Source organism: Gadus chalcogrammus, chromosome 22 (assembly GCF_026213295.1).
Source record: "Gadus chalcogrammus isolate NIFS_2021 chromosome 22, NIFS_Gcha_1.0, whole genome shotgun sequence".
Classification (NCBI taxonomy): Eukaryota; Metazoa; Chordata; class Actinopteri; order Gadiformes; family Gadidae; genus Gadus; species Gadus chalcogrammus.
In genome coordinates this window covers 3,206,216-3,232,178 of record NC_079433.1, presented here as the reverse complement: position 1 = coordinate 3,232,178, position 25,963 = coordinate 3,206,216, and the positions used below count along the sequence as shown (strand labels likewise).

Here is a 25,963-nt window from a genome sequence, read left to right as displayed (position 1 = left end):
GGATCAGATCCCTGCCCCTCCACAACACGAAGGCTGCGGTTCGGGGAGTGAATCGATTGACTCCAGATCGGATCTTAGCGGACCGGCCGGTTACGGCGCACAACTCGACGCAGAGAGGGAGACACGAAGCGTCGGCGGGTACTTCCTGGTTCGCTACCCGGGCTGTGTCGTCACCAGCAGGGGGATCCGGGTTAGGGAATGAGTTCACATCCCCTTCGACATACTACCGAGATTTCCATATGAATGAAACAGCATAGCGTCGAAACCCGGGCTTGAAACCGTTCCATGTCGTGGCCCAGCGGGGCGGGACTCGATAGGTTAGAAGGGGTGTGCACAAACACACACAGGAGGGACTCGAGCTGAACGCAGGTCCACACACACACGCACACACCTTTTGGTGGCTTCGAGCCCACTGACTGATTAAGGATTGCTTGCAAAGTTTCTTCGACATACCGAGGAGTTTGAGGTAAGTTTCTGAGATTTGCAATACTCTGATAACTCACGTGGAGCTGTATGACTGTGGTGTGGACGGGGACTCGACCCAACAACACGTCGCCCGAGGAAGGAAGGACTTTTGTTTCCTGTCTGCCCTCTTGGTTTTGTCAGTGATCTGGCCCCCCACACTGTCCTTGGCAACTGCTATCAGGTCTGCCAGGCTCATATACAATGCCTTCTATTTCTCAAACACAATACATGTGGAAACATGCAGCCCCTTTGACCCTGCAAGATCAACACCTGGGACGCACAGGGAATATTTGTAGAAGGGGTTCGATTCGGTCTCCATTCAGGTTAATGTGTGTGAATCATGCTCGCTCCTGAAAGACCAGTTTCCCCTAATGCTCAGCGAAAGCTTCCTTTAACCCTTCCCCTGAATGTGTCGTAACCACCACCGGTTTCCTCGATGTCGATCAGAGAGCAATGAACTATTGTTTATGAATATTATAAATGTGAACTGTTAGTCTTCCTCCCCACTATGCAGTGTCATGTTTTTCCTGTGTCCTCCTACACTCCCTCTAACCGGACACAGTCCACCACAAACAAGTACATACAACGCACTTCCTTGTGTGTAATACGTATGCGTAAGTGGTAAGGGTTAAAACAGTGAAAATAGTTGTTAAAATGTCTTGTTTTACTGAAATAAGTAAGTTGGCCTGAAAAAGTCTGCCCACATATTCCACCTCCTCTCCCCGTGTGCTGCGTGGGTCCGCGGGACCCGTTTCAACCCTCAGGTGTACCGCATGTTTCACGGGTCGAACCCCGCCCTCTCTGCCGTTTTTAGAGCCATTAACTGCGAAATGTCCCATCATCACAGCCCCATTAACAGATGGAGGGTGGGTGTGTATTATTTAAATGCCGGGTCATTTGTAGTCGAGAAAAGCGTTCTGCCACTCAGGGTATCACCTGAAGGAGGGGCGAAGCCCGGCCCTCAATATGATTCACCATCATCGCCTCGGCAACCGTTGTCCCAATTATAATTCGTCACTACGTGACACCAGGGTGGACCGAGTTATAATACTTATACCTAGGGTTCACTTCATCATGTTTACTTTGAAATGTTCAAAACTGCTGTACAACACCCTGTTTATCCCACTGTCTCCCTCCCTCCTCTGCCCACCTCAACCTCCATACACCCCCTCTCCTCTCCCCCTCCGTTTCTCCCTCACCATCTCTCCCTCCCCTCCCACCATCTCTCCCTCCTCCCCCACCATCTCTCCCTCCTCCCCCACCATCTCTCCCTCCTCCCCCACCATCTCTCCCTCCTCACCATCACTCCTCTCTCCCTCCCTCCTCCATCTCTCCCTCCTCACCATCTCTCCCTCCCCTCCCACCATCTCTCCCTCCTCCCCCACCATCTCTCCCTCCCCTCCCACCATCTCTCCCTCCTCCCCCACCATCTCTCCCTCCTCCCCCACCATCTCTCCCCTCTCACCATCTCTCCCCCCTCCTCCCCCACCATCTCTCCCTCCTCACCATCTCTCCCCCCTCCTCCCCCACCATCTCTCACTCCTCACAATCTCTCCCCCCTCCTCCCCCACCATCTCTCCCTCCCTCCCCATCTCCCCCCCCCCCCGTCAGTATGTGGGCGTGGCCTCCCCAGGTCTAGATCTCGATGAAGAACTCCTCCGCCTCCTCCCACCGCACGCGGGAGATCGACTACCGCGCGGGCTACCTGCGCCCGGAGCACTGCGCCCCGCCCCCGCCCCGGCCCGGCTCAGGCCGCATGTGGTTCATCCGCGACGGCTGCGGCATCACATGCGGCGTGATCACCTGGATGCTGGTGCTCTACGCCCAGTTCGTGGTGGCCTTCGTCATGCTGCTGCCCGCCCGGAACCTCCTCTACAGCCTGGTGAACGGTGCCCTCTTCAACAGCCTGGCCGTGCTGGCGCTGGCCTCGCACGCGCGCGCCATGTGCACCGACCCGGTGGGTGACCTCGCACCCTTTTACCCGTAGAGCGCTCGTGGTCGTGGTGCCCGTGCTGTACTGTCACGGTCACTGAATACGGCCTCACTTATACCGGCTGGTTAGTAGCTTAACTCTTATCCGCGCCCTCACAAATAGAATCTCAGCGGGTTACAGCTAGCAATGTAAGCAGTAACTCAACCCAGGTGGCTAGCAGTGAAGCAACTAGTCTAGCTGTGGTGTTGAAGGGGTGCAGTGATGACCCGACATTAAGCTAACCAGGTAACCAGCTATTACTAACTATTAAAAGGGTGACATCACGCCACCAGGTGTGAGTGGGATTACCCATCACAAGTCGGTCTGTGTTTCAGTGGGCGTGATTGTGTCTGATTTTCAAACGGCTTGAAATGGCTAATCACACTCTCACCTGGTGGCGTGATATTACCCCTTTAATGATTAGTAAGTCTCTCTCACTCGCTCACTCACTCACTCACCCACCCTCATGAAAAAGCCTCTTGAGTGTCTATGTCTCTCTCCCCTCTCTCTCTCTCAGGGATAAGCCTCTGACTGTCTATGTCTCTCTCCCCTCTCTCAGGGATAAGCCTCTGACTGTCTATGTCTCTCTCCCCTCTCTCTCTCCAGGGGGCGGTGCCCAAGGGGAACGCCACCAAGGAGTTCATAGAGAGCCTGCAGCTGAAGCCGGGCCAGGTGGTCTACAAGTGCCCCAAGTGCTGCAGCATCAAGCCCGACCGCGCCCACCACTGCAGGTGAGGGCATCGGGGCTCCTGATTGGCTGATGCTGGGCTGGGGGGAGGGCACCCTGGCTGTTGAGTGACCAATAGACTATGAGGAGACGCTGGGCTGTCGTCGGGAGGTGTCTCTCCCTCTCTCCCCCTTTCCCTCAACTCCCATCCTCTCCGTTGCACTTCTTCTCGATTCTCTCCCCCTGCATTCCATTAGTCCTCTTCTCTCCCCTCCTCCCCTTATCTCCTCATCTTTCCTAGACTCTCCTCATCTTTCCTAGACTTTCCTCCTCTCTCGCGTCCTCTTCTCTGTTCTCTCTCCTCCCCTCCCCTCCTTTCCAAAAGTCTCCCCCCTCCTCCCTCCCCTAACGTCCTCTCTTGCTCCATTCCCATAGTGCTCTCCCCCCCCTCCCCTCCCCCCCTGTGTGTTTCGAGGTAACAGGGCGTATGTTCCCCCACTCCCTCTGGACCTCCTGGTTGGTAATGAGGAGATCCCTGGAGCTCTAGAACTCTCCCAGGGCCTGGAGAGAGCAGCAACACGAGTTCTATAAGGGCATGTCACCTGTAGTCCTATAGGAACGAGCATTCTCTAAACGTGTGTGTGTGTGTGTGTGTGTGTGTGTGTGTGTGTGTGTGTGTGTGTGTGTGTGTGTGTGTGTGTGTGTGTGTGTGTGTGTGTGTGTGTGTGTGTGTGTGTGTGTGTGTGTGTGTGTCCGTCCACAGTGTGTGCAAGCGCTGCATTAAGAAGATGGACCACCACTGCCCCTGGGTCAACAACTGTGTCGGAGAGAACAACCAGAAGTACTTTGTGCTCTTCACAGTGAGTGTGCACACACACACACACACACACACACAGAGAGAAAACGTTGCTTGGCAACAGGTTAACACTGACCTCCAGCCACGGAGCCATCCCAGAATATGCTGATGTCTGACCTCTCCTCCTTTCAGATGTACATCGCCCTCATCTCGCTCCACGCCCTCCTCCTGGTGGCGTTCCACTTCCTCCTGTGCTACGAGTCCGACTGGACAAGTACGTCACTGTCGTCTCGCTTGACTTCTACTTAAACACTACAACGCTACAATAATATGAAAATACAAAGGAGTGTGTCCATATCAAGTCATAAACCACAAGTGAAGAGAGCAAGGTTTAGTGTGGCCTTATAAGGTCATAGGACATCAGATGAAGAGAGCCAGGTCTGTCCATCTATGGTCAGACTGGAGGTACAAGAGAGAAACAACACAGTCTGTCAATACTGGGTCAACAGTTAGTAGGTTAGCTGGTGAGCTCCATCTACCAAGCAGTAGCATCCTCGCATCAATCCACCAAAACCTATAGAAAGTCTCCTAACACCACCATGTGACACTCTGTGACTCCTCCCTCTTTAGAATGCAGTAACTTCTCACCCCCGGCGACGGTCATCTTCCTCATCCTCCTCTGCTTCGAAGGCCTCCTCTTCCTCCTCTTCACCTCGGTCATGTTCGGCACGCAGGTGCACTCCATCTGCTCCGACGAGACGGTGAGTGTCGCCTCCTCAGGTTGAACTGGTAACCAGAAGGTCGCTAGTTCGATGCTACTCGCTCAGGGAGCGGGTGGAGCCGGGGTTCGAACTAGCAACCTTCCGCTTACCAGTAAACCCGCTCTACCTCCCGAGCTCACTGCCGATCTCGGAAATACTTTTGACGTATCCTTTCAAGAAATGTGTCGGCTACGTCTGAACGGGTTAGGGTCAGTGAGCCGCCGTAGAGGTGTGGGACTCGGGAGGCCGTTTAACCCAGTTATTGTTGAACCAGCTAACTAGACCAGAGCATATCCAGCCCAGAGGGTTAAAGCTCCTCTCTCTCCCTCCCTCTCCGTCCCCCAGGGCATCGAGCAGCTGAAGAAGGAGGAGAGGCGCTGGGCCAAGCGTTCCCGCTGGATGAGCCTGAAGGTGGTGTTCGGTCACCCCTTCTCCATCTCCTGGCTCAGCCCCTTCGCCACGCCCGACCACGGCAAGGCCGACGCCTACCAGTACATTGTCTAGGAGTCGGGACCCCCAGGGAACGTCAATGTCCCCCCCCCCCCCCCCTCGTCCACCCACCCAGCAGGGGGTTAGGTCGCGCCCCGACTGTGGGACCTGCTGCTCAGGGGAGGGGGGGGGGATGTGAACTCGTGGTGTGAGAAGGGATTGGATGCAAGTGTTATCTGGACCAAGGCTGGAACTTTAAAGAGACACGGTGCCTTCCTAAACCACCCCGTTATGATTGTCCTTCCTCTTTTCGTGCGTTCTATTCATCGTCTTTCAAGGCCTTCTTAAGAGATTACGTCTCGAGGAAATCTGGATTGTGTGTTTTTTTGGTGAACTCCTCATTGACGTTTTGTTTAATGCTTCGTGCTCATCTATATATATTTTTTTTACTCGGTGCAGAAATAACCTTTGCAGTACACTCAGCGTTCTCCAAATGATCCAACCCAGCAGTTGTGGATGTTTGGTGACGACACAAACCATTTTTCCAACAGCGCCTGAATTGTGTCTCCGAGGCGTTCTAGAATGTTGAACGACTGAAGAAGCTTTCAGTGGGTGTTCCAGAACGCCGGTTTCCGTGGGCGTCGTAGAATTTCGCCCAAAACAGTCTCGACGGTCGTAGGCTTCCGACAATTGCAGCTTTGACGCTGCCACCAGTTTTTTTGGTGTTGCTGTATTCGTTCGGCTGGAACGCTCGCCATCACCTGATTGGACGGTGTGGACCTGTGTCGGGGAGGTTATCTCATGTTCGGCTGCTCCACCTTCTCACGCGCCGCGTCTGCTGTGGACTTTGGCCCGAGACGCTCCCTTCTGCCAACCCCGCGTCTCGCGCAGCGTTGTCCCTTATCCAGGTGATCAGATAGTCCACTCCTCCTGTTTGGTGTTCAAGTACAAAAAGCTGTGAGTTGTTTGGATAAAAGCAGGTGGACCTTGATCTGACCGGCCTGGGCTCCACACATCGACGCCTCTGGTGCAGAAGGTCCCTGGGTTGACGAGCTCTCCTCTCTGCCTCCTCCTCCAATCCCAGAGTGGGGTTTAAACCCCCGCCGGGACCTTTGGGCAAGGCAGCCGAGCTGCTACAGGGTCAAACGTAAAAGGAGGCGTTTGTGTGGGGATTGAACTGAGTACCGGACTGGAGGGACCAGGACTACCAAGGACTGGACCAGGGGCACCGAGGACTGGACCAGGGTCACCAAGGGACTGGACCAGAGGCACCAGGGGACTGGACCAGGAATACCGAGGACTGGACCAGGACTACCAAGGACTGGACCAGGGCACCATGGGGAGGTGTACCTGAGGTGTACCTGAGGTGTATTGGGTCGGTGCTCACCATGTGTCCAACAGCTGGTGGTTATTTTTGATACATCAACATACGTGTTTTTTAATTCGCTACTTGAAGAATCATGAACTGCCTTTTTTAAAGTGTTGGGGTACATGAGATGATGTGGGCGTACGACAGTTTGTTCTGCTATGGTTTAATAGTTATTTTTAATGTGGATTTCTAAGCCAGCAGACCCACATTAACTCTTCACAATGGGAGGTTAATTAACAGAGATGAACCCTGACCTCAACCCTCGGTATAACACCATAGATCGTTAGCCGTCATCATGGACAATCAGACGCACATCATGCTATCCCATAATATTCTCAACTCTAAGCACATGGTTGAAAACCTGGTAACTGTGGTAACGAAAAACAGTTTGACATGACACTATTTTCAGCTCCTGACTAGCCTCAGTTTGGATGATGGGTCTTCATCTAAATGTGTTGCCAAATGTGTATTATTACGTGAATCCAGCGGTTATTTCTGTTTAAAGGTAAATTCCGGGTGCCACTTATTTTTATCCTTGGACGATTTTATCAATGTGTTATTTTGTTAAACCTTGGCCCAAATGAAATAAAATGTATGAACAACCCTCCTATGAAACGTACCAGCTGTTAACCGATTGTTGTTGGGAGAGTCCATCCTAGTGTTGCGATAGGGTGGATCCACCTACCAGTAGGAACGGTCCACTGTGACGGCAGCAGGGGGGGGGGGAGATGTGAGGCAACATCTGGATGGGCTCTCCTGTGACTAACCATCACAGCTGGAGGCTAACGGGGGGGGGGGGGGGGGAGACGAAGGAGACGAAGAAGCGGGCGACACGCAGCGAGCACAGTTTCATCACTTTATTAAATGACACCATATCATACACAAAGTAGTGACATACACAACAGTGGTTTCTCTCTCCTCCTGCGCCCGTCGGTCGGCCCGGAGCGAGGCCGGAGCTACACAGCATCACAACGAACGAGACCCACAGTCAAAACAACTAAATAATATCAAGTGTTGAAAAGTGTCGGCTAGGACCGACAGCGGCTTCACAGAGGTCCTCTGCACAGACGGGTCGGGTTTCTAGAAGATACGGTTTGAAACCACGGGCCAGAGTACAATCTCTGGGCCACGAGCATGTGCGCGCGCACACACGTGCGCACTCACACGTGCACGCTCCGGGCACGGTGGCCCTAGCAGCGATGGAGGAGAGGAAACCACCGGGACGCACCCCCGGGAACAGAAGAAGTACTTCATCCGGGGGACCCGACGAGCCTAGAGTACAGCCTGCTACTAACAGGGTACACCATAGTGCCTCGCGACCACCCTCCCTCTATGACCCCACATGGCTTCTGACCCTTGACCCCCCACAGTCCCCGAACCATTAAGACCCAGGTTTAAGACGACCCATCGCCGCCAACCGCTCTCCAGAATAAAATAACGTTTTATGTGAGGTAATGACGCGTTTCCTGTTTCTAGAAAACAGAAGGACCCACAGTGCCCCCCGAGAAGGACAGACAGACACCCACCCCGAGGGACAGACAGACGCCCGCTCCCGAGGGACAGACAGACACCCACCCCCAGGGGACAGACAGACGCCCGCTCCCGAGGGACAGACAGACACCCGCTCCCGAGGGACAGACAGACACCCGCCCCGAGGGACAGACAGACACCCGGGCGGCAGAGAGGAGAGAGAGATCCTAACAGACATGGAGGGCGGGGGGGAGGAGGCAGACGGTGGAATGTCTCCTCTCCCACGGTTTCACCTTCTATTTACATTCTGCATCGCCATGGACACCGTGGAACCCAGGACGTATTTACAAAAAAAAACTAAAAACGCGCTTCAGTCATGATGCAATGAAAACATGGAAAAATAAAATAAAATAAAACGATATAAACAACGTATCGACAAGAGCACAAATTAAAAACCAGGTCCTATTTACACATGTGCAACGATGAGGGAGGGAGGGAGGAGAGAGAGAGAGAGGAGATGGCTTCTGGACTCCAGGAGGCAGAGGGGCGTTGGGTTCGCCCCCCCGGGACGACGCGGCCGGGCGGGGTTCACACCGCTTCATAGCTCCGCACGGCTCCGGGTGCAACAACAATCAACCCGGCCCGCCCCGGGACACGAAACCAACGCACCCACGCCGGGAAAGGAGCTGTTTGTTTTTAATTTCTTTTAGCGTTTCGTTTCTCGGCCGCACAAATCGGACAGGCCGATGGGGGGGGGGCAGGCATCGACTGACACGGGGGGAGATGGCAACGACCCTCGTGTGGAGCTCAGAGGCAGCGGACAGAAGGGCAGGGTCAAATAAAATAACAAAGTCAAAGAATCATATTCACCAACGGGGAGTCCTAAAATACTGGCAGCTTACATCGTAGTTTGGAATAAAACATAAATAACACACACACACACACGCACGCACACACACACACAAAAACACACACACACACACACACACACACAGGCGCGGCGAGGGAGGGGTTGCGGGGAAACTTCAACATGACACGGTAACGGAAGTGTAAACAGATAAAAACACAAGAGGTGGTTTTGGTCTGAAGTCCGACGCACACCGGGCCGACATGTGGGCCAATCACGTGAGAGGAAGCAGGAGAGAGATTCACGGTTTAATTTCACCGGCCAGAGTGGCTCGACCGGGAATGGATGGGGGGGGGGAGGGGCCAGTGAGCGGCCAATCGGGAACGTCGACTCCAGTCACGTACAAAAATAACGACACAAAGAGAAAAAAAAAAAAAGCTAAATAAAAGTCGCATGGTCGCCACAACAGTTTTAAAATTCTCCAATCAATAAATAAAAAAAGGACATGGTAATATTCTCCAGAGGACCGGCCCTCTGTCTTAGATCACATCCTAGCAGCTAGGAGACCAATCAAACACACCGCCATGTGCGCGGGTGTGTGTGTGTGTATGTGTCTGTGTGTGTGTGTCTGTGTGTGTAGTGTACAAGTCTTGTAGTTTTACACCCTGTCATACAGCGAACAAGTGGTTATGTTCCATGTGTAGTGTGTTTGTGTGCGTGTAGTGTGTGGGTGTGTGTAGTAGAAATGGGAGGTACACAGTATGGGAAGGGGGAGGGATGAGGTGTGTGTAGTTCAAGTGTGTGTGCGTTTGTGTTTGCGTTGGGGGGACGGGGGTTCAGATGCTGTTCAGGGATCCCGGTACGGAGCTGTGCTGAGACGAGTCGGAACCGGTTCCATCTGGAGCAGGAGAGACCAGAGAGAGAGACCAGAGAGAGAGACCAGAGAGAGAGACCAGAGAGAGAGACCAGAGAGAGAGAGAGAGACCAGAGAGAGAGACCAGAGAGAGAGACCAGAGAGAGAGACCAGAGAGAGAGACCAGAGAGAGAGACCAGAGAGAGAGACCAGAGAGGGAGACAGGCCCGTCAACAGGGAGTTCTGGTGCCATCGGACCATCACAACAAGGAGTGGAACGAGTGAGTGTGTGTGAGAGTGTGAGTCTGTGTGTATAAAAGTGTGTGTGTGAGTGTATAAGGCTGTGAGTGCTTCTGAATAACAGTGAGTGTGTGAGTGTGTATAAGAGCATGAGTGTTTGTGTATAGCAGTGAGTTTGTGTGAGTGAGTGAGTGTGTGTGTATCAGTGTGTGTGTGTTTAAGGGTGTATAAGAGTGTGTGTGTGCATTACAGTGTGTGTATTAGAGTGCATTAGAGTGTGTATAATAGTGTGTATTGTGTATGTGTGTGCGTATAAGTGTATTAGAATGTGTATTGTGTCTGTATTGTGTGTGTGTGTATTAGAGTGTGTGTTAGAGTGTGTATTGTGTGTGTGTGTATTAGTGTGTGTCAGAGTGTGTATTGTGTGTGTGTATAAGAGTATTAGTGTGTATTAGAGTGTGTGTGAGAGTGTGTATAGTGTGTGTGTGTGTGTGTGTGTGTGTGTTAGAGTGTGTATAGTGTGTGTTAGTGTGTGTATAGTGTGTGTGTGTGTGTGTGTATTAGTGTGTGTATAGAGTGTGTCTAGTGTGTGTTCTGACCGGCGCTGCTGTAGTTGAACAGGGGGGGCAGTATTAGTGTGTGTTAGAGTGTGTATAGTGTGTGTGTGTGTTAGAGTGTGTATAGTGTGTGTGTGTGTTAGTGTGTGTATAGTGTGTGTGTGTGTATTAGTGTGTGTATAGAGTGTGTCTAGTGTGTGTTCTGACCGGCGCTGCTGTAGTTGCAGAGGGGGGGCAGTATCAGTGTGTGTTAGTGTGTGTATAGTGTGTGTGTGTTTTAGTGTGTATAGTGTGTGTATAGAGTGTGTCTAGTGTGTGTTCTGACCAGCGCTGCTGTAGTTGAAGAGGGGGGGCAGGTCGCGGCCACTGGGCAGCCGGGTGTTGGGCTGGCGCAGCTCGTCGAAGAAGGCGTGGCTGCAGGCCTCCAGGGGCGAGAAGCGCGTGGCGGGGGTGTACTCCAGCAGGCGGGAGCACAGCGCGATGGCCTCCGGGGGCGTCCGCGGCTTGAACACCTGACAGGGACGCAGGGCTGGGGTCACCAGGCTGGGGTCACCAGGCTGGGGTCACGCTACGAGGCTGGGGTCACGCTACGAGGCTAGGGTAACGCTACGAGGCTAGGGTCACGAGGCTAATGTCACGCTACGAGGCTAGGGTCACGAGGCTAGGGTCACGCTACGAAGCTAGGGTCACGAGGCTAATGTTACGCTATGAGGCTAGGGTCACGCTACGAGGCTAACGTCACACTACGAGGCTAGGGTCACGAGGCTAATGTCACGCTACGAGGCTAGGGTCACGAGGCTAGGGTCACGCTACGAGGCTAGGGTCACGAGGCTAATGTTACGCTATGAGGCTAGGGTCACGCTACGAGGCTAACGTCACACTACGAGGCTAGGGTCACGAGGCTCATGTCACACTACGAGGCTAGGGTCACGAGGCTAATGTCACGCTACGAGGCTAGGGTCACGAGGCTAATGTCACGCTACAAGGCTAGCGTCACGCTACAAGGCTACAATACGCTACAAGGCTAGTCTCACACTACAAGGCTACAACACGCTACAAAGCTACAACACGCTTTAAGGCTAGCGTCACGCTATGAAACGTCTTGAGTCACGACCAACGTTGAGTCACGACCAACGTTGAGTCCCGACAAACGTTGAGTCACGACAAACGTTGAGTCCCGACAAACGTTGAGTCACGACAAACGTCCTGAGTCACGACAAACGTCCTGAGTCACGACAAACGTCCTGAGTCACGACAAACGTCCTGAGTCACGAAAGACGTCTAGCTTCACGATAAAAGTCTCGAGTCACGATTTAAGTCTGGCGTTACGTTATTAAAGTCAAGATGTGATTCTAGCGTCACGTTGTTCACTCTAGTGTCACGGTATATAACGCTGGGGTCACGGTCGTGATTTAGTATCATCGGGAGGTCGTGGGGTCGTTACCTTGGTCCAGGGGTGGGCTTTGATCTGGGGGAACTTGAACTCTGTGTAGTTGGGGTTCATCTCTCTGATCTGCTCCCGGGTCGGGGTGCCCAGCACCTAATGGGGGGGGGGGGGGGGGGGGGGAGATACCAAACATCAACAACATCAAAGGGTACGCAGTCTGTCTGCACAGGCTCGTTGGTAGAGGAACTCCCAAAAGGTCAAAGGTCAACCGGCCCCGTACCTTGATGATCTCCACCAGCTGGTCCACGCCGCTGTCGCCGGGGAAGATGGGTTGCCCCAGCAACAGCTCGGCCAGCACGCAGCCCGCCGACCAGATGTCGATGTTGGCCGTGTAGTCGGTGGCGCCGAAGATGAGCTCGGGGGCGCGGTAGTACCGGGAGCAGATGTACGACACGTTGGGCTCGCCGCGCACCAGCTGCTTGGCACTGGGGGGGGGGTGTCGGGTTAGTTTCACTTTCACTTTCAATCCTCAAGAGTTTCAGTTTCAGTTTGAACCCCGAGAGATTCACTTTGAACCCCGAGAGATTCAGTTTGAACCCCGAGAGATTCAGTTTGAACCCCGAGAGATTCAGTTTGAACCCCGAGAGATTCAGTTTGAACCCCGAGAGATTCAGTTTGAACCCTGAGAGATTCAGTTTAAATCCTGAGAGATTCCGTCTTTGGTTTGAATCCTGAGGGTTTCCCGTTAACTCAATTGCGACGGTCACCAAGCTGAGCCTCACAGTGACTTACAGTGGATTCTGATTAAGGATGTTATGCTAACTTCCCTGTGCCTTCATGACAACAGGGGAGGCTCTTCACGCTAACACCTGGGGGGTAACACAGGGGCTGTTTAAGGGAACCAACACGGGTCTGAATCCACTGTAAGTCACTGTGAGGCTCGTTGACCGTCGTGATAAGAGTTAAAGTGAAACCCTCAGGATGGTGTTAGCACAGGGTCCCAGTTTAGGAGCCTCCCAGTCTCCCCCTCCCCTCCCAGTCTCGACCTCCCAGTCTCCCAGTCTCCCAGGCCGCCTCACCTGCCGAAGTCGCAGAGCTTGAGCACGGCTGTCTCGGGGTCCACCAGCAGGTTCTGGGGCTTGATGTCCCTGTGGCACACGCCCTGCGAGTGGATGTAGGCCAGGCTGCGGAACAGCTGGTACATGTACACCTGGAAGGGGGGAGCCCGCGGCGACCCGTCAGTAACCACGGCAACGCTCACAACACACTACAGTGCATTTACAACAAAACATTGCGGTTGTGGGATGATAAAGAAGTTTGCATAATGCATCTTTAACATCAGTTTTTTCAAATCTTTTCACGAATACAACTTCTTATTAAATGATTTTATTTTGTGTTCAGTCTTTAAAGTGCTATATAAATCAAATGTATTATTCTAGAAAATCATGTTGATTACAGCCTGATTCTGTTACAGGTGACCTTTTTGTTTTAGTCACATCCAGTCTTTAATTTGAGTTTTATTAAACGTTAACTGCAGACACGAATCCGTGGACATAGTTAACCATTTCTGCAAGTCATTCCCATCAGAGGAGTGTTTGTTAAGCGGATAAGGAATTTCGCCCACAAACATACACACACACACACACACCTCTAATCCACGGCCAGTAAGGCTAAGTCTCACTGGTCACTGAACCCCAGTAACCCCAGTGTGCAGACCGCAGCTCCTCACCTTGACGTAGATGATGGGAATGATGCTCTTGGCCTTGTTGAAGTGCCGCGCCACCCGGTAGACCGTCTCAGGCACGAAGTCCAGCACCAGGTTCAGGTACACCTCGTCCTTCTGCAAGGAGACCACCACTGAGTCACCACAGGACTCAAGGCTCACTTGTCCAGAGTTTCCCTGGACTCTGCACCCCCCTCCCCCCCCCACACACACACATTTGAGAATTGGTCTGGCGATGTCAGGCTAATGGCTGCTCCAAGTGCCTCACATTGACCCATTCACCCATTCATCATACCCCCATTCACACATTCATACACATACACCCACCCATACACAACCCGAAGGAGGTGCCTCCTGTGCAAGGCAACAGGCTTGTCTGGAGGAATCAGAGCAAGGGATTGTTTGATTACAAGACATGGATCACAAGACTCAGTCATCACATGACAATCTCCCCGGAGACGGAGACGGAGATGCGAGGGGGGGGGGGGGGGGGTACGGACCTTCTCGCCACTGGAGTAGAAGAAGTATCTGAGCCGGACGATGTTACAGTGGTCCAGCTTCCTCATGATCTGCAGCTCGCGGTTCTAGAGGAGAACGCGGGAGGAACAAGGAGGCGTGTGAGCGACAACGTCTCGTCATGGACGGGAAGGACCTCGTGGAGGGACCTGGAGAGGGAGGAGAAGCATCTCCACCCCAGCTTGGGTCCCCCAGGGCTTCCTGGGAAGGAAGCCCCGGGGGATCCAAGCTGGGGTGGAGATGCTTCTCCTAGTGAGGTGGAGAGGAGGGTGGGTATGAAGGCGAGATGACCGCGAGGAAGGTCAGTTAGATGGGTGGGTCGGTATGGGGAATGGATGGACAGACAGGTGTAGCTTTACAGGTAGGTGGGTGAGTAGACAGGTGATAGGTGGGCACGGGGGGGGGGGGGGGGACTGACCTTGAACCTCTTGTCCTGCAGCACCTTCTTGATGGCCACCAGCTCCTGGCTGTCCATGAGGCGGGCCTGGTACACCACTCCAAACGACCCGTGGCCAATCACCTGTCAGCACCACAGAGAGAAGTTTAGGGCGATACCGCCGGTGCAGAAACGACACCTCAAGGGGCTTCAGTCAGGTCGTTAAGGAGCAGGGAGGGGTCATCTGGCTCAAGGATGGATTGCGGTCATGGGGAGGGGGTTTGAACTAGGGATGCACCGAATATTCGGCCACCGAACATGTTCGGCCGCAAATGGCCCAAAACATAATGTTCGGTTTCGGCCGAAGGATAGAAAAGGCCGAACATAATACGCCAAACATTTTTATTTATTTATTTAAAAAAAAAAAAAAAAAAAAAAAAAAAAAAAAAAAAGGTTTACTCATTTATTTAAAAGGTACATTGTTCTTAAATTCTTGCTATGATGTCTGCTGGAATGTTAGAAAACGTTCAGTATTAAATAAATATTTTGTATCAAATTTGTAATTGATTTTTTTTATAGAAAAGCAAGACAAAAAAGTTTGTACAGGACATTTAATTGTTTGATTTATGCAATGGTGAAAAATTAAAGCAAAATGAATAAAAAACATTAAAAGACACATTTGGTATTCGGTTTCGGCCAACTGTTTCAGTATATTCGGTTTCGGCCAAGAATTTTCATTTCGGTGCATCCCTAGTTTGAACCCACAACCCTGCGTCTGGGAGACACGCAGTCCCGTCCTACAGAGTACTTCTGTCCACTAGGGTTCCCCTGTGTTGGGATCCAATCAGGAATGAATAATAACCCCCTCCTTAACCTAAACAGCTTAGGCCCCGCCCCCTGGCTCACCTTGATGTCGGTGTAGGACACCTCCTGGGGTCTGTCGGGACCCTGCCCGGGCGTGGCCACCACCGTCGTCACCTTCCCGCTGTCTCCTAGGCAACAAGGAACAAAAACAAAGAGGCGAGGTCAAAGGACGTCAGGCATCAGTTAAGTCAAGCGGGTGAGGTGGACCTACTGAACAACAACGTACGCCGAGGGATTGGGAACCATTCTGTTTATTTGACATCCTAATGTTGAAAATGACCTCAGCTTCTCACTCAAACCTGATTTCTCCACCTCTGGAAAGGGGGCCGGCTTAACTTATAAACCAATCACATGCCACCGTGTCTCCCACCCACATTAACAAAGCCTGCAAGCGGTCGCGCTGGATACCGTCTCAAATTCGCCACACTCTGGGGGTACGGTGTGAGTCCATTAGGGCTTTGACTTTTGCCCAAAAATCATATTCGTAGTTTGTTTGTTTCTTGATATTAATATTCGAATATATTTGAATATTTATTAATAATATTTGACCATTAAATGCCTTCAGTAAGACCTGGATTGGGCGTCACAATGTTTGTTTACCGGCATTGCTATGGTTACCGGTCTTGCGTGTTCCGACGGTTTATTAGGTTTCTAATAAATCGCTGTCTGATCAATACTTCATTCACTGCCTCTTCCGTGGCCATTACAATATTATGAATAGACTGCGTCGGGTTCTCCGACGTCTCTCCCTCTTGGCCTGCCCATAACAGGTTCCAATATTAAGGGCTGCCTAATATTCGTTCGAATTTTGATTTTTTTTTGATATTCGAATTATATTCGAATAACGCAGTTCGGAGTCAAAGCCCTAGAGTCCATTGATAAATCCCCGTGTCACACCCCCTGCATGCGGTGTGGCGGGGGGGGGGGGGGGGTCTGGGGAGGGGAGGGAGGGCCAGAGCCCCCCCCCCCCCACCGGCCCCCTGACAGGTGGGGACAGGAGTGCGTTCGGCCCCGGCATCTGGGTCAGCGCTCGTCTGCCGTTTAGCATAATTAAGTTAATGGCGGCCTCGCGACACCAGCACTACTAATGAGGGGACACACACACACGTGCACACACACATGTGCACACACACACACACACACACATGTGCACACACACACACACACACCTCCAGAAAGACTGGACCTGTTCAATGTAGGCAAAATACATGTCCCATACATTGACCTCAAATCAAATGGAAGCGAGGTCAATTACGGTGACTATTAACCATTTAACCGGCCCAAAGCGAGGAGCCGGTTGGGCTTTTGCTCAATGGATGCCCACAACTAGACTGCGGACATGGGGGAGTCTAACCAAGGACCCCCTCGATCCTGCACACCCCCTTACATTGTTCTCCCGTGTTCAACGCGGCCGGTCGTATGTGGCGCCACGCCGTCATGGCTGCACACATCTGTCAGTGTGTCCGTCAGCGGGCATAAAGAGGGTATTGACCGGACCCTCGGGACCCGGGCCCTGGGCCGAGGGTCCGCGTCGCCGGGGGAACGCATCTGCCCTGGCGCCTCGGGGCGCGTCGAGCCAGCGGGCGCCGTGGATAATGGCGCCCTTGTTTGGTTAACCGCTGGTTCACTACGGGCCCGGGGATGGAGGGGGGTGTGGGGGGAGTCGTCATAGGGACCAGCAAGACGGAGGACGGAGCGACCCCCAACCCGTGGTTCCTCGTTACCAGGACGCCATCGGAACCCGAGACCGGACACCTTAGAGCAACCCGATCAGAACCAGAGGGTCCTGCGGAACCAGATCGGAACCCAGATCGGAACCCAGATCGGAACCCAGAGCGGAACCCAGAGCGGAACCAGGGGGGAACCAGAACGGAACCAGGGGGGAACCAGAACGGAACGGCGAGGTCCTAAGGAACCCGCGAGGGACCCGAGCAGAACCAGAGGTTCCTGAAGAACCGGAGCAGAACCTGAGGTGCTGGGGAACCGGAGCGAAACCCGAGGGAGGAACCAGAGCGGAACCCGGAGGTCCCAGAGCGGAACCCGGAGGTCCCAGAGCGGAACCCGGAGGTCCCAGAGCGGAACCCGGAGGTCCCAGAGCGGAACCCGGAGGTCCCAGAGCGGAACCTGAGGACCGAATATCCCAGTCGAAAAAGCAGTTGTTGTTATCCAGAATAACCGCAGACAACAACAACAACAACCCCCCCCCCCCCCCCCTCGACCCACACACGTCGTACATCAGAACCAAAATCCCGTTCTCGCACGTTCAGCTTGTCCGTTAGCGGCAATATTTAAATTCAATGCCATTGATTAGCAGCCTTGTACAAGTACAGGCCAATATTCGATCAATACGTAAACCACGGTTACAAAGGCAAACAAACAATGTACTTCTCTGAAGCCTCAAAGATCCAGGGTCGGGCCTAAACGGTGTGTCAGCGACCCGCGTACCCTGTAATCTAACACAGGGGGCCTCAGCCAATTACTGTACCGGCTAAAGGGCAGGGTACAGCATTTAAACTGACCACTCCCTCCCAATTCCCCGCCCTGTATAAAAAAAAAAAGGCTACTTGATGATAAAGTCAGGACTACCAGACGAACCCCCTACACACACACACACACACACACCTGTACAATCCCACGTCCTACCCGTCACCAAGGTAACAATGGGGGGTGAATCACGTTAGTAGGCCCTTCAAGACACAATCACACCAACCCTCTCTCCGTCCACCGCCCCATGACCGGTGCACGGTGCGTCCATGTGGACGCCCGGCTGGCTCCACAAGCAGACGTCCAGCCTGTGCGTTCACCTTGTCCCCATGGTGACCTTGTACATAACCCATAAAAAAACACCGTATCCGCCTCGGCGTGGCTCCATGTCGCCCGGTCACGAGGCTGACCGTCGCCGGCCACCAGTCCAGCACAATGTGGATGCAGTGTAGGGCTCTGGAGGGCTACTGGACGGCCAGGGATGGACGGCCAAGCGCTGTCTGTCTCTCCTCCTCTGCATCCAGAGCCAAGCTCGGACACGGCACATGACCATGGAGAAGCGATCATGTTGTAGATGTAGGGGCTTTGTTGACGTGGGGGTAAAATAACGCGAGGCATGTCGTTATGCGTCCGGGGATGAGAGCGACCGACTGGGGATAAATATGCAGTGAGCGAGCGTAGCATAGCCGAGCTAGCCTGATGCTAACGAGAGCTAGACGGACCGTCAGAAGCACACTGGCTCTGAAACGTTTCAGTTTCTCTCAGATAAATCGTATATATATCATATATATGGGTTGGTTGAGCGCGCTGGGTGAGGCGGGTACAAAGACAGACCCGCCAGCCGAAGGAAAAACAACTCACTGGCCAGCTTGAGGTTCGAGCATCCCGACGAGCTGCTCCCCGAGGCCTGCGGGACCCCGGACTTTCCTGTGCTGCTCCCCACGGCAGCGGCTGATCCGGCTGCCGCTGCGGCGGCGGCGGCGGCGGCTCCTGGAACACCTGGCGGCTCAGCGAACGAGCTAGTTCTGGGCCGCCCGCTGCCGCTCATATCTCTGTGCAGGGGTCACGGGGCGGCGGGGTTCCTCGATCCACTACCTCTTCCAACCCCGGTGACTGTTACGTGATGAATCTTTGTCAGCGAATAATGTGTAAAAAGAAAGGTTGGATAGATACCCGCTCCCGTTGTGTCGCTGGCTGTCTGCGCTGATAGCTGCCAGCCAGACGCCTAGAAACGGACCGTTCGCAATGCCACATGGGAGATGTAGTTCGGGTTGGACGTCGCTCTGGTAGTCTACGCTCGCGTTCAGGAATCAAAACAACTACAATAAAATGACATAACCCCTAGATGCAGGCCAGAGATGAGACTGGTCACTTAGGATGAATATCTGTGTACAATAATGACAGCGGATTCATTGACAGCTTGACATGACAGTTTACGTCCCCTTTTGGAGACAGATAGATGTCTACATTCCTAAAAGCTAATTTTTATTTTATTTATTGTAAGCAAATAAAAAATGCACAGTGAGATGATACCCGGTGATTATTTTGAACGAAATCAAAATCCCAACGATTTAAAATGGACCCATTTTTAAATCTAGAGGGTGAGGGCATTTAAGGAGTGGCAAAAACATGTCTGTGTTCCCTTGAATCCTACTGACTTGAGTTCAACAGTCTGCGTTGACCTGAACTCACCTTTGACCTCACATGACCTGACTGTACGTGGCTGCTGTAATCCAATTAGCGCTGCTACTTTGCAAAGTCACGTTACGGTCTCACTCGCTGGCTGTGCGTGTTTACAGGTACGGCCATCCATCAAAGCGGCTAACAGGCTTTATTAATTAGTAAACTCAGCAAAAAATATCTCTTGTTTAGCAGTTAAATTCCTTACCATAATACATGCATGTACCTTATTATACCTTATTTATTGACATTCAATTAGCTAAATACTTATTGTACAGGTTTTATGATGCTCAATACTAAAAGACCTAAAAAGTGGAAGTATTGGAGATGGTTCATTAGTTCGTTCTATGAAATCCCCAAACTGTCTTAATTGTATGATAAAGTATGATAAAGCTAGAACACTACAAGCAACTGTGTGGGCTATATAGCAGAATAAAACCACAAAACAATTAGAACAATTTGAAATAACAACAAGGACCTAAAGTATTGTGTTAGGTCTTTAATATATTCAATATTTAGTTGTTTTTTTGTTTGTTGTTGTTTAGAAATATTGCACATGTTCAACATGCCTGTCTATGAGGGAACACTCGTTCTAAAATACCATCTTCAAAGTCTGGACAGCTTTTATTTTGAAGCACAATCATACAATGTCCACGCACACATGCGTGACTGGGTGTGTGTACGCATGTCTGTGTGTTCTGATTGGTGTGTCGTATCCGTGTTCGTCCGCGTGTGTGTGTGCGCGCGTGTGTGAGAGAGAGAGATTACATACATACATGCATGCACGTGAGCATTTTACAAACCTAACCTGTAAGTATGGTTCTCTATTACCCGTGGAAATTAATATATATTCATATATATTGATATATCCTGAATTATCTAGGTTTGATAACAGTCAAGACGGTTAATAAGTCATGGGGACTACAAAAATACTGCATTGAAGCAAGAAAAATAAAATATACTGAATATGTGTGTTTGGTACATGACCTGGAGGTTAGTTATGTCGTTACACTACACACACACACACACACACAAACACAGAGACACAGACACACACACGCAGACAGACACATACACACACACACACACATGTGCTTTGGGAACACACACGTACCCACACGCACCACACAAACAAACACACACACACACACGCACACACACACACCGACATACTCACACATTTGCCAACACACAGACCTATATGCACATATATGGAAATATATATATATTTGTTTTTTTTCACACATCCAACTGTATACATAGAATTAAAAGGATTCCCGTTGTAAGAACTAACCCCTCTCTCCACCCGCGGACAGGAGAGCCCAAAAGTGCTATTCAAAAAATAAAATAAAAATTGAAATCTTTGACTTTTTTTTTTTAGTAAGTTATGCTCTCAACTTTCTCGAACGATAGCGCAAACTGCACATTTCTTTGTCTTTTTCCTTTTTCAATGTTCTTTTCATATCAGTGGAACACAAGCCTTCGCAGGAACCAACCGAACCCACCGGTATCCTGACGGAAACTAACGAACAAAGAGATTAAAACAACGTCCTATTGCACCATTTTAGAGGGGAGGGTGGGGGAGAGGTAAAGGGAGGAGGGGGGAGGGAAGAAAGGCCTTAACGGGACCAGAGAAAGGGGAGAGAGGGAGGGAGGAAGGGGTGGTGAACATAGGGGAGAGGAGACACGGGGGGGGGGGGGGGGGGGTAAGAGGGTTAAGGACTGAGGAGACGGGTGGGAGAGGGTTCAGGGAGGAGGGGACAAGGGGGGAGGGAGGAGGGGACAAGGGGGGAGGGAGAGAGTTTAAAGTGACAGAGGGGGAGGGTTCGAAAAACATACAGAACAAGGCTATCATCATCATCGTCATTATTATTATTAGTTTTCTACTAAAACAATCTCTAAAAACAACACTTTCCTGATTTAAACTGGCGGTGCCCCCCCCCCCCCCCCCCCTGCCTGAGGGGAGAGCGCGTCCGCACGGATTGTGCAAACACCTGATTTCAACGTTTTTACAAAAACGACAAATGGCATCGAAACCCGCAACTCCGGCGTGACTGGTGAGGGAGGAGCTGCAGGGGGGAGGGGGCGGAGCCGGGTGTGAAGGGGGCGGGACCAAAGGGGCGGAGCCTGGTGTAGGGGGCGGGGTGGTGTCGTGGTGAAGGAGGTGGCTTCGAAGTGGCGGTTTGGATTGGTTTTGTCCCTGTTTTTTTTTTTCCGTTTGTCGTCATTTTTTTTGTTTTTGTTTTATAATATGCTGGAGAAGAGAGATAAAACACCATAGAGCCACAGAAGAAGAAAGATACAGGCCACGCTGTTAAAAACGGGTTTCCACGGCGACGACAACGAGAGAGAGAGAGAGAGAGAGAGAGAGAGAGAGAGAGAGAGAGAAAGAGAGGGAAAGCCCAAAATCCACTGTCGACGGTCCGAACGATCCGGAACATGCCAGAATGTTCCGGAACAAGCTGGCTTTCACGATCGGACTCCCTCCGTCGGAGCGATGCCGTCGCCTCAGCCAGTGTGGTCTGTCTCTCTATTGGTCGGGACATGGGACATCTTTGACCAATGAACGATTGTTTTGAGATCCCTGTGTTAGTTAACAAGCAGAACGTTCACCTCATCTCTTGCTATCTCCGATCCTCTCCTCTGATTGGTCCGTCACCGCAGGACAGGGGGATGGGGGGGGGGGCACCCATCACTGACTCCAGCCAATGAGGACGTAGTCTGTCACATGGCAATAGCTGAAGGTGCAGTGATTGGTCGCACTCCACCCCCCAGCCCCTGCCTAGGTTGTCCGTCGGGAGCCAATCACGTCTGTGCGTTGAGTTCTCTCACCACATTCTCTAGAAAGTGTGCAGGCTGGCGGCTTGGTCACAACAGGGCTGATTGAAATAGAAATGTGTGTGTGTGTGTGTGTGTGTGTGTGTGTTTGTGTGTGCCCACTTGTGCTTGTGTGTCCGTGTTAAAGTGCACCTACAGTGGAGCAGTACATTAAACTGTGTATATTCAAGCTTGTGTGTGTGTGTGTGTGTGTGTGTGTGTGTGTGTGTGTGTGTGTGTGTCTGTGTGTGGACGACTGTAAGTCTGCGAGGACAATCAATGTGTTATTTTGTCCGTGGGAGCACGTGTCCATGTATCTGTGGTCATACATGTGTATGTGTGCGTCTACAAACGTGTGTGTCTACGAGCGTGTGTGCGTGCATGTGTATATGCGTGTCTGAATGTGTGCTTGTGCATGTCTGTGCATCTACGAGCGTGTTTGTGTAGATGTGTGTGTGAGCATGTACGTGTTTTTGTGCACATGTGTGTGTGCGTGTACATGTGTGTGTGCGTGTATATGCGTTTGTTTGTGTACGTGTGTGTGTGCGTGTACATGTGTGTGTGCGTGTACATGTGTATGTGCGTGTCTATGAGTGTGTCTGTGCGTGTACGTGTGTGAGTGCGTGTACATGTGTGTGTGCGTGTAGATGTGTGTGAGCGTGTACATGTGTATGTGCGTGTACATGTGTGCTGTGGGTGTTGCAGCATTGAGGGGCTGTTGGGGTCGTCGAGGGGGTCGTTTGGGGGGGGGGGGGGGGGGGGGGGGGGTGAGCTTCCGTCCTGTCCACCGTGCTGAGGAGTGGCAGGACACAGACACAGAGGTCAAGGGTCAGTGGGCTGGGGGGGCTGGCTGGATGCTAACAGCTAGCTGCTAACGGCTAACTGCTAAATGTGCGCGCTGTGGGACAAAGTGCCTTCGTGGATCACGACCATGAGTAACAGTCTGTTTTGGTAAGAGTGTGTGTGTGTGTCTATGTGTAAGTGCGTGTCTGAGTGCTTGTGTGTGTGTGTGTGTGTGTGTGTGTGTGTGTATCTCAGTGTGTGTTTGTGGTTAAGAATTAGGCAATGTGCATGCCAGACTTTCTAATGCACCGTTTCCGCACCATGTGTGTTCATTTTCTTATGTGTGTGTGTGCGTGTGTGCGTGTGCGTGTGTGCGTGTGTGTGTGTGTGTTAAGAGAGAGCGTGCGTGCCACGGCGCCCCGTGGCTCAAACATAGCGCTGAAGGCAGACCAGGGCAAACGCACGCCGAATACATTCCGAGCGCTAACCGTTAACGTCCGAAAGGCTAAACTCTAAAAGCTTGTTCGACGTCCGAACACAAAGTCTTAAGACGTTCACTTGTGAACACTAGTAGATATCCTCTGAACCCTAAAACTAAAACCCGGAGAGGGCGAGGGGGGTCTCTTCCCGTCCGCGTGGGGGAGGGAGGGAGGGGGGATACATCCATGTTTGAGGCTGCGGAGAAGCTTCTAGTATCTTCACGGCGTATTCCAGGTGTGGCGGCCAAGGCCTGGGGAGGGGGGGGGGGGGGGGACCTTCCTCCTCCTTCTCCTCCTCCTCCTCCTCCTCCTCCTCCTCCTCCTCCTCCTCCTCCTCCTCCTTCGTCATTCTCTGGTCTACAATCATTCGCTTCGGGGCTCCTCCTGGCTCCGCCCCCGTTCCCGTTCCCGTTCCGGCTCCGCCCCCCCCCCGTCGTCCCGGCGACCCTGCGGCTCGGTGGAGGCGGAGGAGGAGGAGGAGGGGGGGCTGTGGGCGGGGGCGGGGTGGGCCAGCTCGGCTGCCGCGCCCCCCAGCTCCAGCGTCCCGGGCGTGGCCGTCTGCATGATCTTCTGCCGCACCTCCCGGATCTTCAGCTGCAGGCACACCTTGGTGGGGAAGGTGTCGGCGAAGCGCGCCTGGAACGCCGCCGTGGCCTGGGCTGAGGGGGGGGAGGGGAGGGAGAGAGGGGGGAGGCAGAGACGAGAGACGAGAGGGGGAGGGGGTTGGGATACAGGAGAGGGGAGGAGCCAGGAGGAAAGGAGAGTGGAGTGAGTGGAGCAATTCACTGACTCTTACTATCCACCCTGCTATTTACGTTTCCTACTACTACTACAACTAGACTATTGCAATACTAATACCACCACCAACACCACCACTACTACATAATCCTTAACCTACTAGACCATACCACTGCTACTCGACTACGACTACTATTACTACTACTACTACCACCTACTACTACTACTGCCACCTACTACTGCCAGGACTACCACCTACTGCTACTACTACTACTGCCACTACTACTACTACTACTACTTCTACTTTCACCACTGGCCTCTGGACCAATCAGGCGTTTGGGAGCCTCTGGACCAATCAGGCGCCTGGGAGCCTCTGCACCAATCAGGGCTCTGGGTTCCTACCTGAGGGGAAGAAGCCATGCTCCTCGAACAGCTGCATGACGAGAGCGCGCCGCTGGTCCAGGGTCCGGCGCAGGGAGCTCTGGCCACGGGGGTCCAGCTCCCCCAGCACGTCCTCTGACTCCGCCCCTAGGGGGGGGGGGGGGGGGGGGGGGGTTACACGGGTTACACATAGTGCTACACGGGACGGTCGCTCCATGTCAGAGCCGGGGTAGGTTAGTTAGTTGAGACGTTTTTCTTGACCTATTTGTTGAAGTCCTCGTCAAGTCCTGACAGAAACCGATAAACCGACTGACAAAGACACGAAGGAATGGTGTACCTGAGGCGCAGGCCTTAAACAGACCCGGCCAATCGCTTAATTCGGCCCGAATGAAACGATTGGACGGCTGACCCGTCCGTCAACCTGCCTACAAGGCTGTAGAAGGACAGGTCAAGGCTGTAGGCGGGTCAAGTGTACCTGTCCCGTGCCCTCTGCCCCACACTACCTCGTCGATGAGTCATAGTTTAGTACCGGCTAGCGGCCGCTCAAAGCGCTTTACAATGTTGCGCAACATTCGCCCGTTCATGCACACGTCCTGTCCACACCCCGAGGGCGGTGTCAGCCACGCAGGGCGACAGCCCGCTCGTGGCTCAGGGACGCTTCGACACTCGAGCTTAGGAGGAGCCGGGGATCGAACCGGCGACCTCGGGGTCGATGCGTACCTGGGCGGTCGAAGGTGAACACGCTGCCCTCGCACTTGGCGGCGCTCTTGGGCGTGTTGGGCTCCGAGCTGCAGGAGGACATACGACGACTCTTCCTCCTGGGGGAGCAGGGCTCCTCCGCTGGCTCCAGCTCTGAGGAGGAGGAGAGAGGAGGAGGAGGAAGAGGAGGAGGGGGAGGAGGAGGAGGAGGAGGAAGAGGAGGAGGGGGAGGAGGAGGGGGGGGAGGGGAGGAGGAGGAGCAGGAGGAGGAAGGGGAGAGTGGAGAAGCAGGAGGGGGAGAGAGGGGAGGAGGGAGAGAAGGGGGAGAGAGGGGAGGAGGAGGAGGAGGAGGGGGAGGAAGAGGGGGGAGGAGGAGGAGGAGGAGGAGGAGGAGGAGAATAATATGGGGAAGAATAATGAGAAGAAATTAGAGAAGGATAGGAGGAGAGACACATGGACCGAAAGAGAGACAGAGACGAGAACAGACAGACAAGAAGACAGACAGACGGACAGACGGACAGACAGACAGGAAGAGACAAAGAGACAAGAACAGACAGACAAGAAGACAGGCAGCGAGACAGACAGGAAGAGAGACAGAGACAAGACAAGA

The 25,963-nt window shown here is 52.7% G+C and overlaps 3 protein-coding genes across 3 annotated transcripts in view; 1 reads left to right on the top strand and 2 right to left on the bottom strand.

Annotated features, from left to right (window-relative positions):
- Positions 1-10: 10 nt before the first annotated feature.
- On the top strand, positions 11-7,082 carry LOC130375681 (palmitoyltransferase ZDHHC3-like). Its single transcript, XM_056582720.1, has 7 exons — positions 11-466; positions 2,077-2,422; positions 3,044-3,168; positions 3,868-3,964; positions 4,093-4,174; positions 4,531-4,661; positions 5,007-7,082. Exons 2-7 carry the CDS (start codon positions 2,111-2,113, stop codon positions 5,163-5,165), a joined length of 906 nt encoding a protein of 301 aa, XP_056438695.1. The 5' UTR covers positions 11-466; positions 2,077-2,110; the 3' UTR covers positions 5,166-7,082.
- A 224-nt stretch (positions 7,083-7,306) lies between these two features.
- On the bottom strand, positions 7,307-21,035 carry LOC130375679 (glycogen synthase kinase-3 alpha-like). The gene is made up of 10 exons (XM_056582714.1): positions 18,638-21,035; positions 15,335-15,420; positions 14,471-14,572; positions 14,037-14,120; positions 13,543-13,653; positions 12,893-13,023; positions 12,094-12,298; positions 11,871-11,966; positions 10,752-10,938; positions 7,307-9,674 (listed from the first exon to the last, which is right to left on the bottom strand). Exons 1-10 carry the CDS (start codon positions 18,822-18,824, stop codon positions 9,613-9,615), a joined length of 1,251 nt encoding a protein of 416 aa, XP_056438689.1. The 5' UTR covers positions 18,825-21,035; the 3' UTR covers positions 7,307-9,612.
- A 2,787-nt stretch (positions 21,036-23,822) lies between these two features.
- The window catches only part of LOC130376176 (protein capicua homolog), a 4,230-nt gene continuing 2,089 nt past the window's right edge, over positions 23,823-25,963 (bottom strand). The window contains exons 2-4 of the mRNA XM_056583396.1: positions 25,375-25,521; positions 24,676-24,801; positions 23,823-24,194 (exon numbers count right to left, since the gene is read on the bottom strand). Of these exons, the coding sequence (XP_056439371.1) occupies positions 23,899-24,194; positions 24,676-24,801; positions 25,375-25,521 (569 nt within the window). The 3' untranslated portion in view covers positions 23,823-23,898. The remainder of the gene's footprint in view (positions 24,195-24,675; positions 24,802-25,374; positions 25,522-25,963) is intronic.